Consider the following 17,940-nt stretch of genomic DNA (forward strand, 5'->3'; position numbering starts at 1 on the left):
GAGACAGACGCAATGTAAAACAATATTCCCCTGCCCCTGAGGACTAAAAATCTCTATTTGAAAGCATCAAAGCACCCTGTATACATTATAGACTCATGTAAAAATTGATGCATTGCAAAATAAATATCAAATTTCATAAAATCGCTAATTTTCAAAATTCTCCTGAATGTGATTTTTATCCATTTTCTGAAAGGTGAGAACATCTGATTTGTGTTCAAATTTGTTCAAATGTGAAAATGAACAATGGAGTAAAACAAAAGTTTAAGGCTTAACTTTCCATCCGAACGTGTTTTTATTTTCCAAGATGGGTTGAATGGATAATCTTCAAAAATCTATTTCCTGAAATAAAATTTGTGCTCATATTCTTTTACTTAGTACACTCAATAGCATTTCCCTTTTTCAACTTTCTTTAGCATTCTGAATTCAACAAACCAGCTGGGGTCGGCAGGAAATATATTTCACTATGGTGAATTATTTTGGTATTTGTTTCCTGAAGTAAGTTGGTTGCAGCAGAAAGGCATTCTCCAAGAGTTTTCTCTTTAAAACAACACTCGCCCTGACAGTAAATTTAAACAACACTTTACTCACCAATATAACACTAGTCCCGACATCAGTAAACAACACTTTACTTACCAATATAACACTAGCCCTGACATCAGTAAACAACACATTACTCACCAATATAACACTAGTCCTGACATCAGTAAACAACACTTTACTTACCAATATAACACCAGCCCTGACATCAGTAAACAACACTTTACTTACCAATATAACACTAGCCCTGATGTCAGTAAACAACACTTTACTTACCAATATAACACTAGCCCTAACATCAGTAAACAACACTTTACTTACCAATATAACACTAGCCATGATGTCGGTAAACAACACTTTACTTACCAATATAACACTAGTCCTGACATCAGTAAACAACACTTTACTTACCAATATAACACTAGTCCTGACATCAGTAAACAACACTTTACTTACCAGTATAACACTAGTCCTGTCATCAGTAAACAACACTTTACCTACCAATATAACACTAGTCCTGACATCAGTAAACAACACTTTACTTACCAATATAACACTAGCCCTGATGTCAGTAAACAACACTTTACTCACCAGTATAACACTAGCCCTGACATCAGTAAACAACACTTTACTTACCAATATAACACTAGTCCTGACATCAGTAAACAACACTTTACTTACCAATATAACACTAGCCCCGACATCAGTAAACAACACATTACTCACCAATATAACACTAGTCCTGACATCAGTAAACAACACTTTACTTACCAATATAACACTAGTCCTGACATCAGTAAACAACACATTACTTACCAATATAACACTAGTCCTGACATCAGTAAACAACACTTTACTTACCAATATAACACTAGTCCTGACATCAGTAAACAACACTTTACTTACCAATATAACACTAGCCCTGATGTCAGTAAACAACACTTTACTCACCAGTATAACACTAGTCCTGACATCAGTAAACAACACTTTACTTACCAGTATAACACTAGCCCTGATGTCAGTAAACAACACTTTACTTACCAATATAACACTAGCCCTGATGTCAGTAAACAACACTTTACTCACCAATATAACACTAGTCCTGACATCAGTAAACAACACTTTACTTACCAATATAACACTAGCCCTGTCATCAGTAAACAACACTTTACTCACCAATATAACACTAGCCCTGATGTCAGTAAACAACACTTTACTTACCAATATAACACTAGCCCTGACATCAGTAAACAACACTTTACTTACCAATATAACACTAGCCCTGATGTCAGTAAACAACACTTTACTAACCAATATAACACTAGCCCTGACATCAGTAAACAACACTTTACTTACCAATATAACACTAGCCTTGACATCAGTAAACAACACTTTACTTACCAATATAACACTAGCCCTGACATCAGTAAACAACACTTTACTTACCAATATAACACCAGCCCTGACATCAGTAAACAACACATTACTCACCAATATAACACTAGCCCTGATGTCAGTAAACAACACTTTACTCACCAATATAACACTAGCCTTGACATCAGTAAACAACAATTTACTCACCAATATAACACTAGTCCTGACATCAGTAAACAACACTTTACTTACCAATATAACACTAGTCCTGACATCAGTAAACAACACTTTACTCACCAGTATAACACTAGTCCTGACATCAGTAAACAACACTTTACTCACCAATATAACACTAGCCCTGACATCAGTAAACAACACTTTACTCACCAATATAACACTAGTCCTGACATCAGTAAACAACACTTTACTCACCAATATAACACTAGCCCTGACATCAGTAAACAACACTTTACTCACCAATATAACACTAGTCCTGACATCAGTAAACAACACTTTACTCACCAATATAACACTAGCCCTGACATCAGTAAACAACACTTTACTTACCAATATAACACTAGTCCTGACATCAGTAAACAACACTTTACTCACCAATATAACACTAGTCCTGACATCAGTAAACAACACTTTACTCACCAATATAACACTAGCCCTGACATCAGTAAACAACACTTTACTCACCAATATAACACTAGTCCTGACATCAGTAAACAACACTTTACTCACCAATATAACACTAGCCCTGACATCAGTAAACAACACTTTACTCACCAATATAACACTAGTCCTGACATCAGTAAACAACACTTTACTCACCAATATAACACTAGCCCTGACATCAGTAAACAACACTTTACTTACCAATATAACACTAGCCTTGTCATCAATAAACAACACTTTACTTACCAGTATAACACTAGCCTTGTCATCAATAAACAACACTTTACTCACCAATATAACACTCGCCCTGACATCAGTAAACAACACTTTACTTACCAATATAACACTAGTCCTGACATCAGTAAACAACACTTTACTCACCAATATAACACTAGTCCTGACATCAGTAAACAACACTTTACTTACCAATATAACACTAGTCCTGACATCAGTAAACAACACTTTACTCACCAATATAACACTAGTCCTGACATCAGTAAACAACACTTTACTTACCAGTATAACACTAGTCCTGACATCAGTAAACAACACTTTACTCACCAATATAACACTAGTCCTGACATCAGTAAACAACACTTTACTTACCAGTATAACACTAGCCCTGACATCAGTAAACAACACTTTACTTACCAGTATAACACTAGCCCGAACATCTGCAGATGATGCATCCCATACAAGATCCTGCATCATCTTGACGATAAGATTTCTGATGGTTTCCACAGGGATAAATTCACAGAAGGTACTTAAGATCTTACTCAGCTTGCGGACAGTGACAGAACGAATGCTTGGATAGGAATCCTCCAACAAAGCCTGAAGGGGAAAACTCATTCTGTATTATATATGAATATAATGAATGCATTAGAAGCATTTTTAATTCAACCTACACAAATTTTCAAATCTGATGTATAAACACCTGTGGTGTCACATTGAACTAAACTACAATTGAAGTATTGAACAATTCCTAATTTATGCAAATTAGTTTAACACTTTCAAAACCAATAATTAAATAAGTATTTATATAATAATCCGAATTTTTATGTTAATGACCGAAGCGACTAAACAACAACTGTTCTGAATACATTATGACAAAATTAGATGATCTGACCACACGGGAACTGCTTCTAAATGATCTTGTGTTACAAATTTTAAGATTATAATAGAAACGAAATATGGATTTTAAAATATTTTGATTTAAATTACTTATACATTAGGTTAGTGAATCGTAGCAATTATTTACAATGCATTCTAACGTTGTACTCAATACTGATCACAATGTTTTTATTTAGACATTTTCTATATCTTTCGCTTCATATCATTTTAAGAATTGATTTAGATTTCCCAATAATTTCGCTGGAAATGAATTTGACGACGTAACATTGTCTACAGGCTATATAATCAGGCATCTATAGTCGATAAATGGAGGTTTGTAACACTTCGCTCCATTAGTTGTATGATATTTCGTGGCGTCGGTTATTAGAACGTGACACGGAAAGCACAACGATAATAAAAACAGAAGACCATTGAACATTCCCGGATTATTTTCGCAATTTTTGAGACACCAACGTGCTAAAATACAACGGAAAGTAATACAGATTTAATTCATAGCTATCGTATCGTAACCTATGTAGTTGGACTAGACCTACTTTCGTTTTACAGTTTACGGATATGGTCATAAAAAAATAATTCATATTCTGAACCATAGTCGATCTAATTACTTAATTGCAGGATATTTCTATCAAGTATATTTGTACTTCTCATGTACAGGGTGCATCTTTGTTTAAAATTGACTGGTCTGCAGGTCTGATCTGACTCCCTCAGCTGACCCTGACCACAGGGCCACGTTAATATCGTATCCTTTTGTAAACACTTCATAATAAATGTATCAACGGCAGAATCGTCTGGATTACAATTTTTACCGTTTAAATACTTTAATATATAAATACTTATCATCGGTTAACTTGTAATTGAATACAATAATTATAATTTCTGTTTATTTAGAATTAAAATAACCACCATATTTTTTTCAAACAGAATATATCTACAATACAATATCCTAGTACAACAACAACATGTCAATAAATCCATATCATATTAAAATAATACTACGTATTAACATCTGTTTCGGTGTGTTACAAAGAACAATCAATAATAAGAAAAACGAGGAAAGTCCATGAAACATCGTTTTTGAATGTATTTCATTTTTACAACCATATGCAAATAAAAAGTCCTTAGGCTAACACGTTTGAGATTTCGAAGTCTTTTGAGGGATGGAAATATATTTTCTTTCAATACTGTAAATTTGCAAGGTACTCTCATACCTGACCATTATATGAAGATTCCTCAAAATCTGCTGAAAAATGAAGTCACTAGCACTGACAAAGATTTTGTGTAAATAGTAACAGTGGCATTTTCTTGACCTTGGCACCATGAAACACAAACTGGTTCCAGTTATACTCATATTTTACCAACATATGAAGTCTGAAATTTGAAATCTGTTTAAAAATGAAGTCACAATAGTCAAATGAACATATGTAATTATGTACACACCCAGACACAGGAATGAAACACTACCCGACTGCGAGGGGATAAAATGTAAAAGCTATTTCTTGTATCTCAACAGCAAGTATTTTGAACACACATTTTGTTACCTTTGATAAGGAATGAGTGTGTTGATCATCTGCTTCGTTCTGAGCTATACTACACTCATTTCTTCACGATTTATTTGATAACTGTTAAACACTTGCGAAGACACATACCTGGAAGATATCAAATTGTTTCTGTAGGAGCTGGTCAAGTTCTTCATTACATAAATCCTGGTCCTGCAGTGGAAAGGCGTCCAACAGAAGCATGGCAGCATTTTCCCTCACGTGGCAGTTAGCAACCTACTCATGGTGAAAAAGAACCTATGTATGTATCAAATATTACAATATCTCTCACAATAAAGTCATCAATTTTTAAAAGTTCAACAAGATTAATTCCAATTTTTTCATTTTCTGATATCCCAATAAGCATTTCATAAACAATAACTTGAACTTCTCACAACTATTGTGAATATCAACAACAGGCAGATATCAAGGAAACTAAGGCAGATATCTAGGAAACTTAGGCAGATATCTAGGAAATTTAGACTGATTTCTAGGAAACTTCAGCAGATATCCAGAAAACTAAGGCTGATATCCAGGAAACTAAGTTAGATATCCAGGAAACTTAGGAATATATCCAGGAAACTTAGGCAAATATCTAGGAAACTTGGACCGATATCTAGGAAACACTGACAGATATCTATAAAACTTAGACAGATATCTAGAAAACTTATGCAGATAACCAGGAAACTTATGCAGTTATCCAGGAAACTTAGACCGATATCTAGGAAACCTAGACCGATATCTAGGAAACATTGACAGATATCTAGGAAACATTGACAGATATCTAGGAAACATTGACAGATATCTAGGTAACATTGACAGATATCTGGAAAATTTGACTGATAACTAGGGAACATTGACAGATATCTAGGAAACATTGACAGATATCCAGGTAACATTGACAGATATCTGGAAAATTTGACTGATAACTAGGGAACATTGACAGATAACTAGGGAACATTGACAGATATCTAGGAAACTTACACTGCTATCCAAGAAATTTTTAATTTCCTATTTTCCATTTGTATCACAATAATTATCACCAAACAAATTGAATTTCTATTTTCCACAATCACATTAAGGGCTATTCCAGTAAAATGTCCACCCAACAGAAGGACACCAGATTTGTCAAGTAAGAACCACCAATAGAAGTTATTTATTTAAAACAGTACTGTATGATGAAGTACATTTCCTCCCGCACAAACCAGGCATAGAATTTCTTTATTTCTGTAGTCATCTCACAGGACATTTTACTGGAATAGCCATAAGCAATTCAAAAACCATAACTTCAATTAATTTTTCCATATCAAATTCCTGAATTTCCATAATCACAATAAGCATTTTATTCATAACTTTAACACAGTGTTCCAGCTAGGATTTGAAAAGGGCAGGGCGCTGCCTAAAAAAAGGGCATTTTTGTGCGCGACATTTTTTTCAGGCCTATCTTTCTTCTACCTTATTATACAGGACAATTCAAGTACATCCATGCATTACATATGACCTGATTCATAGAGACAAATAGAAATCTGTTGATTTTTTTTTTATTATTTCGTTTGTGTGTAAAAATATCTTCTTTCTTCTCTTTATTCTTCAAATATTGTTTTAAATTTTGATGGTAAAAGTAATGACCTAGAATAATTCAAAAATAAAATGATATTAGCATTATTTTAATTTAAGGGTGTATTGAGAGAATCCATATACGATAATTACGTCCAATCAAAAAGTTACGATCAGATTATAGTCAACAGAGCAATATTTTCAACCAGAAGTTGGTCTGTCCATATACCTACTAATTAATATAGGTATCTGGTCTGTCCGTTGTGATTGCAAGACGACTAATTGTAAGTGAAGATATTATGGAGCAAAGGAGAAAATGTGGTCAAGCATATACGAGAAAAAATGATTAAAAGAAATTCCATTATTTAATATCTGAATAAACTTCGTCCAAATAACTACGATGCATCTTGTAAGCAGCGGTAAATTTCTACTTTCACTTTAGACTCTTTAGAAATAACGGTAAACAAAAATCAGGAAATTATAGCAAGTTAACATTTTCTTGAATTAATTATAAGAAATGGTAAACGAATTAGGGCCGGTTATGATTCGCAAGTTTCTGATCAAACATATGTTCCGTTGCTCTCGTAAACAAACGGTCCCCGCGTGTTGTTAGAAATGTAATCACTTGGCTATCACATGACCCGCAGTTAATGCAGAGTCGGCATTTCAGATACGAAAATAACACAATATAAACTAAACTTTTGCAACCATTATTCACATGAGAAGATATTTTATATGTCCTTTATTTATTTATGAAAAATAAACATTTTGTATAGAAATCCGTCAATCCAACAAGGAATTTGCGACATCTGCATTTACAACGAACCATTTCCGGCGTCCCGCCAAACTTCATCAAATAAAATCAACCGAAAGCTAATTTTGATCACTGGAAAATCACTGGAAAGTGATCTCATGATCATTTACCTAAAAGTTGCTTGGTTAAAACCAGAAGGATTTCGTGTTGTCATGTGAAGAAAATTTCAAAGATATATAGATCGATCGCCAATGAACACGTGCTCATGGGATAACTTTACGACAAACGTGCGGCTCTTTTCGGTCTTGTCAAAAGTTGTTTACATTAGTAAAACAACATTTCCATCCATTATCATTACTTTGTCCATCTTCAAAAAGCCGTCGTGATTATGATTTAATTAGATTACCAACTGATCCTATCGTCAGTATCGACTCGTCTCGGTTAAATGAATCTATTAAAACACCATCTCGATCCCCAGCTGACCGATCACTGCCTCGGGCAGCGTCCATCAGTACCGTGGATCAGGGTCTAACACAGGTAAGGGGACTAGTGTTACAGGTGGCCAATTAGTGACTGACTGTATATTGCATGGCTTCAGCAAATCGGATCTAGAGTATACGAGGCAAAATGAGCATCAATGACACTTAGAAAAAGGGCAGTACTACAGGAAAAGGGGCGGGGCGCATTTCTAACTTTGAATTAGGGGCAGGGCGCCGCGCCCTGCTAACCCGACCTAGCTGGAACACTGTAACAGATCATGACTTTTAAGTTTACTGAGTAAATTATGTACATGTATTTTCCAATATCTCGGCATTTTTAAACAATAATAATTTGTCCAAAGTTAAATTTGCTATATTTTCCATTATCACTAATGACAGTAGTGGACCATTTTATAAACCATACCTTAATTTTACAAAGCTAATTCCCTATTTTTGAGCACATAAAAGCAAGATACTCTACAAGCGAGATTACAGTATTTTTTTCACAAATAAAAACCCTCCCAAGTGCAAAATTTCAGTTTTGAAAATTAAGGAACATTATTTGTGAATCACATTTAGGTTAGTGTCAATGTTTCAAAATTGTAAAATCTCGAAAATAGAGGAAAAGGGGACATTTATGGACAGGGCTTATCTACACATAAATATGGTACAGACTGACCTTGAGTGACCGCCACAGCAGTGGACCATACAGCCTCAACAGCATGCTGTCCACACCACTGAATTTCCTTTGTTTGTGAAAGTAGCCAAGGAGCTGTGGATTCAAACAGCGCCATTAGATTTGATAATCACTACAACATGTGTTTATTTCTAGAAAAAAATAATCTTTTACATGTGAAGCGTCAAACCATGGACCTTTTGTTCCTGAAATTTCAATTAACTTGAGGTCTGTGTCTTAATACTACATGATCTTTGTATATGGTCTGATCAAAATTCATTCAGAAGAGAAGTTACAGGTACATTGTCAATCAAATTGATTGACCAGAAAACTAAGAACATGATCGAAGGATTAGAACAGTAATTTAATACAAGGTGGTATTTGGTAGAAGAAAATTATTTATTTATCAAAGTACAATGTATATATTAAAGGAAAGTGAACCAAAAGGTCTGGAAATCCTACCACCAGACAAAACACTAGCAAAAGATTGCATGAAGTCAAGTTGATGTAAAAAAAAAATAGCTTGTTCGTTTTAAAAGATTTGGATTTCTTTTACAATACCTAAAGCTATTCTAAACATGTATCAAAAACTTACATTTACTTAACAAAGGACTGGAGATTTTTCACACATTTCATGACATGCTGGTTCACAAACTTTATTTCAGACAAACAGTAGTTTTAGAACAGTGCTTGTTTTGCATAGTGTTATAAATACTTACACATCGTAAACCAGGAGCTAAAGACTTCTTAGCATGAACGGCATGGTCCATAAAGTTTTGTATGGCTGATTCCAATTTCTGCAAATTTCATTAATGTAATATCATATCAGAGAGTTAGACTCATATTTAGTTTGACATTTTACCGTGGAAATTTAAACTTATTTAAAATTAAATTAAATTCAAATAGATATTCTCACAGTAACATTTTAATAATGGCATTAGTTCTTTTCTTTAAAAAAAATTTTTTTTTAATTTTGACATCATTGAGAAAGTCATATTTTTCAGAAGTCACATTATTTTGCTGACAAATAGTTGGCCTTTGAGAGTTTGTTTATTTGACACAGTAAATTTACATAAAATTTGATGTTAAATGTCAGTTTGATGTATAATTTGACCCTTCAGATTTCTGATAAAAAATAAACTGGAAGCCGAGTTCCTATTCAATTGTATTATATTTTGCAACACAGCAATGACTACAAAATTACACACTCAACATGTTGGGTTGAATAGTTTTAATTTACCTCTAGCGTAGATCCAGTAGCTGTTTGCCAGGCTCGGAAGTAGATTTCACCATACTTTTCCATCATATTTCTACAGAAAACAACAGCAGTATTAACATTCAGGCCCAGAAGTTATAAATCTTATCAGTACTAATAGCAAAAACAGAGATTTGACTTTAAAGTAACATTTAAATAAGAAGTTTTTATAACTAATGTTATTTGTCCTTGAACACTTTTTAATACAGAATGTGTTCGAATTGGGCTTCACTAAAAAGTTGTACCAAATATATCATAGTCTCTGTCTAAATGAAAAAGTAGTTGAAATCAAGGAAGTTTGCTTTTCTGGCAAAATGGCACTAAGGCTAATCATAAACTAGAAACTTTCTGTAAGACATGATTGTCCCTACTCCGATGCAGAAGGGGTCGAATCTCAACCTTTGACCCTTCAACCTTGACCAATGACCACTAGAATGTAATCAGGTGTAGAACTTGATGTTATGACACTATGATGTAAATATGAACAAACTCTGTGCAGGGGTTCTCAAGATATATCACTGGTTTGGAAAGGAACAGGACACAGCACAATATCCAACAGACATGACTAACACTATATGCCGGGTTGTCCTCCATTAATGCATAAAATGGAGGATATACCATCATTACAATGGAGCCAAGTTGCTAATATTGTGCTAGGACAAAAAGTTATACAGCTTTAATATCAAACTTCAGTGTAAATAAGCCAACATTGTACCGGGACAAAAAGTTACACAGAATTATTATCAAACGTTATAAATACAGATTTAATATCAAACTTCAGTGTAAATTAGCCAACATTGTACTGGGACAAAAAGTTACACAGAATTATTATCAAATGTTATAAATACAGATTTAATATCAAACTTCAGACTAGATTTCCCATTTTTCAAATCAGTGTTATTATCACCCAGCTGAAGTTTGATTTGGTGGTTTGGTGGATATCACACTCAAATGTTACCAGCAAATAATTAAAATAATCTGATGTTTCATACTCCAACTGGATTTGAAAAGCTATGGGGGTAGCCTGCCAGACAATGCGGATTTTCCTTGGGTTTCTTCCCCCATTTAGACCCACTGCACTTTCTTCTGGGCCAACAAGAAAGATTATGCAAGTTAAAATAAAAGTTTAATGATCGATATATTTGGTTTTGAATAGAGAAGAGAAAATTTAAGGCATCGGTCCTGTTTGGTGATAAAACAATGTACATCCCTGAAATGTCTGGATCTGAGTGGATAAGATTTCACAGAGATTTTACACCACACAGATTTTACACCACACAGATTTCACAGAGATTTCACACCACACAGATTTTACACCACACAGATTTCACAGAGATTTCACACCACACAGATTTCACAGAGATTTCACAGAGATTTCACCTACCTGTTGGTTATCGGCATATGACTCTTGATGATTTTGTGGAGACAGTCTGTCAAGTTCTGGTCCAGACTCATAACACATCCAAGGAAACGACAACCCTGTACAGACAACATTATCTTAAACATTGGTATACATTTTACAACTCTTACAAAAAGTAACATAAATATTACATTGAAAAATCAATTGATTTTTTATCATCTTTTTTGGTTTCTAACATTTATTCATATTATGCTGTTCCAGTCATCTAGATGCCGGTATTTCATATGATATATAAACGACAACTACTCAAGCGATTGATTGTGAGAAGTTTTTTCTCACATGTTGTACTAATCAACTAAATATTTTTTCGTTTATCATGAAGTCAGCATTTTTGACAAAGCTTGATTACAGATTTCTAACACGATTAATTGGTCAAAAACCTCAAACAAGTGATACTAGTCGAGGAACTCAATTAAAATGAAAACAGCAATGTTGTTATTACATCTTTGTCTTACAAGTTTTATGATATGCCAGGGCTTTTTTTCACTACTTTGGGAATGGGGTCTATGGCTTTGGGATTGGGAAAAAATGTGTGGCAACAGGTTAATTGGGAAAAATGGACATAATGGTAAAAATAACAAGTGAACACAAATATGGATCTATGCTATTTAAACTCTAGCGCATTATCTCCCTTTATCAGGCCAGAATAACCAATAAAACATAGACGGGACGCCGGGGACGGCACTATCCGGATTTTTAAAGACAATTTTTTATAGATCATTCGATTGGGAATTTTAACTGGTCGGATTGGGAAAAAAATTCAATTTTGCAGTGGAGAATGGGGCCGAAATTTGGTCCCAATGAAAGCCCTGTATGCTTATATGACATGGCAGAACAGGTAAGCAATGTCCTCAAAATTATTTGATAAATTGACGGAAAATGGGTGGTGGGCCATTGTCACATCGAATTGCACTACAGACTACTACGCTTATCACTCATGGGTCAGCTCTGTGAAAAATCCTCTTTTCAATAGAGGCTATCTGACTGGCTCCGTCACTATATATACATTGGGATTTCAGTCAATTCGAATGAAGGTAATTCATTTTACAGAAGCTGCATATCAAAAACTGTGGCAGCTGTGTTCCCAAAAAACGTCTTTCAGAAATTTAATATCAATGGTTTTAAACCATTTCAGGAGAATATCATCGATATAATTATGTATATTTTTTGGCTAAAAATGAAGAAATAACAAAAGACAAATTTTGACAGAATACGATTTAAATATGAATAAAATGATTTTCCTCTCAAAGTTTCAGGATTATGATGCGGCCTATATTCTGCTAAAAAAATGCAAATATCTATAAGACAATTATGATTAAGATTACCTCGTCATATTTCAAAAAAGGCATGCTAACGATGCACTGACACAGTAGGTCACGGAGCATGTCACTGCTGGCATCGGAGATGTTGAAGAGTGACAGGGCATCCCGCAAAAACCACAAACGTTTCAGCACCTTTCTCTGAGAAGTAAAGATATATACCATGAAATGTACATAAAACTGTGAGAATTAACTTTAAATTTGTGACAAAATGATTGATGGAAATATACTATAAATATACAAGAGCAACAAGCATTCAAAGGAAATGTGATGAAATTCCAAGGGGTATCAATAGGCATAATACATTTATTATGATGGCAACATAAACTTATATGATGTATCAATTCGTGGTACAGTTTTTGAGATAGATGTTTATGCTCAGGAGACATCTGTGGTGATATTGGCTACTAAGTAAATATCTCTTGATGTCCAAAAGATTTATTTTAAAGATTAAATCAATTTTTGAATCATGGTTAACTGCAGTTAGGCAGTAGCAATTTCCAGAACTCTTACAGTTTGGATTTTGAGGCTTCGCTGTAGTAGGTAAATTAGGGCATTGGTAATCAAATCCTCCTTTCCTGACAGATTCTTTTTCCACCACTGCTCACATAGCTCACAAATGTTGTTCTTCAGTCTGTCTGCAGTCTCCGGCATAGGCAGAAGTAAACCTGTAGAAAAAGCATTATAAAGAAAGGTAACATCTTCTTCTGACAAGATTAAGCCTAGTGATTCATTCCATATTACTTCATTTGTGAAACGCAAAACATGATTTCACCAATGTCAGACCACATATAATTAATGGAAAGTGGTAAATACATTAGAATTTCAATCATACACAATACCATATTTATCTGCAAATCAGCCCCTGTTCCCAAATAACCCCCCTTCTTTAATTTTGCAGAATCATCAATTCTAAAATGGTAAGCATAAAAGTGGAAATAAACCCTCATCAAGCTTTCAATACTAAATATTCATATAAAGATAAATACGGTATAATTTTTTACACTAGAGGAAGGGGCTTATATGAAGATAAATACAGTATTAAACTTTTACACAAGAGGAGGGGGCTTTTCATGAAGATTAATACAGTATTTAACTGTTACACCAGAGGAGGGAGTTCTGAGCTTGTGTGCGGATAATTACAGTACTATTTTACACTAGAGGAGGGGGCTTTTCATGAAGATAAATACAGTATTAAACTTTTACACCAGAGGAGGGAGTTCTGAGCTTGTGTGCGGATAATTACAGTACTATTTTACACTAGAGGAGGGGGCTTTTCATGAAGATAAATACAGTATTTTAACTTTTAAACTGGAGGAGAGGTTTTATATGAATATAAATACAGTGTAAGCTTACCGAGTAAAAGAACTGATGTAGATTTTAAACACGGCGAGATATGTGGGTCCTCCTGCTGTATAGCGGCTGATGCCAAGTTGACAACACATTGAAGCACTTCTAGAATCTTTGTTATCTCCTGAAAGGGATTGATATAATAAACAATTTGGGGAAAATTTGGGAGGAATTTTGAAATAGAAGGCTCAGCAGAGGTCACAGGCCTCTGAATGAGTAAAGCAGGCAGGAGCCAGCAAGAAAGTACCAAAGATCTAAAAAAAAAAATCAGTTGGGAAACTCAACTATACCTAGTATTGATAGTAGAGCTGGATAGCAAAATTGTCAACCAGATAGCAGAATTACAATAAATGAACCGTAATTGGATAAACGACTTTGGATTTGAACTATACTCTGCAGTATGATCGATGTCAAAAATACAGTACAAATGTACTGGCAAAGTACATCCTTCAAATAGTTCTAACATGCAACCTATATATCCACATTTAGGGTATTTTTCCGGTAAATCTGCATATTCAAATGTTTGGACAGACAAAGTAACCAAGCATTTGTACGATGGCCCAGTTTACAATCGAGGTGAACTTGGTCAGATTATGAAAAGATTAATATTGTTGACGTTATACATTCTTTTGACTGCTACAATGTACATAATTTTTTTTTTTTAAAAGCTGTAAAGTAGTAGTCAGGTATAACTCTGGAGGGGGCCATGGGGCCATTTGCCCCATATTTTCCAAAATGGCCCACCAAAACTCACAAATTTCTTTAATTTTCTATGTTTTGTTTGGCCCATACGATTTCTGAAATCTTGTCAAAATGGCCCATGATTTTTGGGTCCAGGGTGAACCCCGAGTAGTCATGGAAATGAGGTGTGGATATGGAAACTTGACCAGAGGAGATGTGCTTTTCTCGTAAAGGACACTGATGGTGGCTAAATGCTAATCAGCTAACAATGTCAGGAGCTGTGATACCAGCCGAACGGTTAACCTAGTATCAGATGACCTGTACTGGCACTACCTGATACTGACAAAACAGCTGCTGCAGCCTCAGCTACATATATACCTGCTCCATATGATCTTCGTTGGCGTTGTCCTCGACCTCTATACTCAGCATGGTGACCGCACATGACTGCTGAACTCCCTCCCATAGCTTGTCTAGTTGCTTCTTGCTACAACCACTGAGAAGCTCCACTAGGTCTACAGCCTCACTCTTACACTTGAAAGAAAATTTAATGTGATAAGTTAGTGAATTGGGTTTATGTTCGCTATTTATGTAATTGAATGCAAGTTTTTATCACAATACTTATCATACTTAAGCACTAAGTTACTACTCTGGGCTTTTCTGGAAATAGTCATTCCACAATTTTGAAATAAATAAATAAATAAATGAGCATCTTTTTCATTTATTTTCTGTTTTCTTTTTACTTCATTTTTCTAAATGTTAAGTTCATTAGTTTGACTTTTCTGGAAATGGCCATTTCACTATTTTGAAATAAATAAATAAATGAGCACCAAATTCATCTATTTTCTGTTCTATTTTTTGAAATTCATTTTCTTAGATGTTAAGTTTATAAGTTTGGGTCCCTTTATGTTCAGATTTGAAAAAAAAGAAGAGTAAATCTGAAATTGAATCAGTCTTTATACATCTTACATGAATTTTTTTTTAGATTTTCAGAGTGAAATAAAATGAAGTAAATCCAAATCAGTCTCACCTTCTGGATAAACTTGACAAATTGTTGCAAGTCCCCACTGTCAACAACAGACAGCAGTTCTTCCCTTTTATTCATTTCTGAAATAAAAAGTAAGAAAACCACTTTTTAAGATATTTTAGAATAAAGAATGCTGGTGAAACATGTATGTCCACTTTGGTGAATGATGGAAAATGAGCAAAACTCAACTACAGAAACATAATAAAAATGGGTGATTCCTGAAAAGTTTGCATTTTATAAGATGTTTTTTCCACTTTAAAAAAAATAAAAAATAACCAAACTGTACAAAAATAATTATTTCTGTTTGTAAAGTTCAAACTTAAATTTTTAATATGATATAGGCACCTATATCAAATTTTATAGCAATTCTAAAGATCTAGCTCGTTCAATTTACAAATGTTCCTGATTACCAGCACATCATAGAAGGTTTGCGCTGGCATATTTATCTTAATGGGAAAAATGTCTTTTCCTAATTTACTCTGTCAGCTATGGCCGATTTGTAGCATGCATCATGCTATACATTGTTTTGGTCAGGTGGTCTAATTTTTCATTAGTCAGAGTATAATTTCTATCAGTTTTTCATGAGGCAAATCACCACTGGAATGAGATATTTTGAGGTAGAGAATACTTAAAAATAATCAGAAACAACAGGATTTTTATAATTTATGTGTCTTGGTAGGTGCAGGTGTTTTGGGTCTAAAAAATACATGTGTTTCCGCTTACCCTACCAACCCGCTTCTACCCTGAAGTGTTTTTTTTTTTACATTTTCAAGGAAAGGCTATTAAAGTCAAGATTCCTGGTCTATTTAACCTCAGTAAAAACTATTTTAAAAATAAAAAGATTCTTACCTACCCTATTTATTTCTGGCATGTTAGTGGAAATACATATTGATTTTTCTAGACCTTACTTGACCTTGTATATAGCGTTTAATACTGTCTCTTCATGATCACTCAGCTAATTACAGATCATACTTCTTTGGCCAATGAGGCAGAGCAGGGGATCATCATGATGGAGATCTGGGTTTGAATCTTGTAGAGGGCACTTTGCAGGAATGTGTTTTTTCCTGTTCCTTCAAATTTAATTGCACACAAAAATCCCATAGTGGTAGTATATGTTGCAGAGATTTCTCTCAGAGACAGATGTCTGTTAGGCCAGATGACTGACAAGTTGCAACTTTATGACACATACGGTTATAGTTCCAGCGGGTTGATAATTCTTGTAATATCTAAAACATTATTTGTTTCATTGGTGACTGAGTGTAGCACAAGCCACAAGCTTCATTTTTTACGGAACTAGTAAAACATGTATCGATTTATTAGTATTTCATCGATTTTCAGTTAGACTATAATATATCGGAATACACAATGTCAATAATCAGAAGTGATGTTGGGAAAGTGAATATATAGAGAGAGTGACAAAGTTTGCATCAGATATTTTACATGTTGACTTATTTGTGGGTTAAATAATAAAAATGTTATTATAGTTGTAACCCTGGTAAATACTAGCCGCAATATACCGCTCGGCTCTAGAGACCTTCACTTTAAAACTAGTAAGCCAGAGGTCCCGGGTTCGATCCCTAGCGGAGGCAGTGATTTAAATTTAACTAATCGTGCGCTCTGTTACATAGTATTTATAAGGCCAAGATATAATACAAGTTTTCTAAAACAAATAAGCATCTGATCGTAACACAATAATTTACTCGTCTGTGTATGACTACACGTAACACTTTGATTAAAAACATCATAAAATAAAATAAAGGTCCACATACACCTCCGATTGTTTATTAGTTTAAATAGAATTCCCGAAAGGTAAGAGATTTAAAAAAAATGATATCTGAAGCCTGGGCTAAACTCAAGTAAACATTATGGATTCGGCAGGGGCAATTTCATGAATAAAAAGTTTTAAATTTTAAAATCAAATGTTTTGATCGGCAGTGGTGCAGAGTATCGTATTCACTATCAGTTTTTGAATACCCAGACCCCTACCATGCCATCACATTTCAAAAATATATGGGCACCATTTTGTCGCACTTACCAAGTTAAAATTTGTATGCATCATAACAAATTTACCTGTAGTATGTTTGTAACGATCAATCACAATATGATCACTTCTTCGAATAGGGCGCCATATTTTGGAAAACGAGATCTCGCGAGAGTTCATTAAGTA

The 17,940-nt window shown here is 34.2% G+C and overlaps 1 protein-coding gene across 2 annotated transcripts in view; it reads right to left on the minus strand.

Annotated features, from left to right (window-relative positions):
* Positions 1-17,913, minus strand: part of LOC117322332 (condensin-2 complex subunit G2-like) — a 39,708-nt gene extending 21,795 nt beyond the window's left edge. Inside the window, exons 1-12 of one of the 2 annotated variants that reach the window (XM_033877192.1) lie at positions 17,844-17,913; positions 15,777-15,853; positions 15,128-15,280; positions 14,075-14,192; positions 13,232-13,386; positions 12,725-12,859; positions 11,364-11,458; positions 9,965-10,034; positions 9,444-9,521; positions 8,728-8,820; positions 5,370-5,495; positions 3,244-3,423 (exon numbers count right to left, since the gene is read on the minus strand). In XM_033877192.1, the coding sequence (XP_033733083.1) occupies positions 3,244-3,423; positions 5,370-5,495; positions 8,728-8,820; positions 9,444-9,521; positions 9,965-10,034; positions 11,364-11,458; positions 12,725-12,859; positions 13,232-13,386; positions 14,075-14,192; positions 15,128-15,280; positions 15,777-15,851 (1,278 nt within the window). In that variant the 5' untranslated portion in view covers positions 15,852-15,853; positions 17,844-17,913. Of the gene's footprint in view, positions 1-3,243; positions 3,424-5,369; positions 5,496-8,727; positions 8,821-9,443; positions 9,522-9,964; positions 10,035-11,363; positions 11,459-12,724; positions 12,860-13,231; positions 13,387-14,074; positions 14,193-15,127; positions 15,281-15,776; positions 15,854-17,808 lie in introns of both variants that reach the window. The other variant, XM_033877193.1, reaches the window with a different exon arrangement.
* Positions 17,914-17,940: the final 27 nt, after the last annotated feature.

The sequence above is a fragment of the Pecten maximus genome, chromosome 2 (assembly GCF_902652985.1).
Source record: "Pecten maximus chromosome 2, xPecMax1.1, whole genome shotgun sequence".
NCBI lineage: Eukaryota > Metazoa > Mollusca > Bivalvia > Pectinida > Pectinidae > Pecten > Pecten maximus.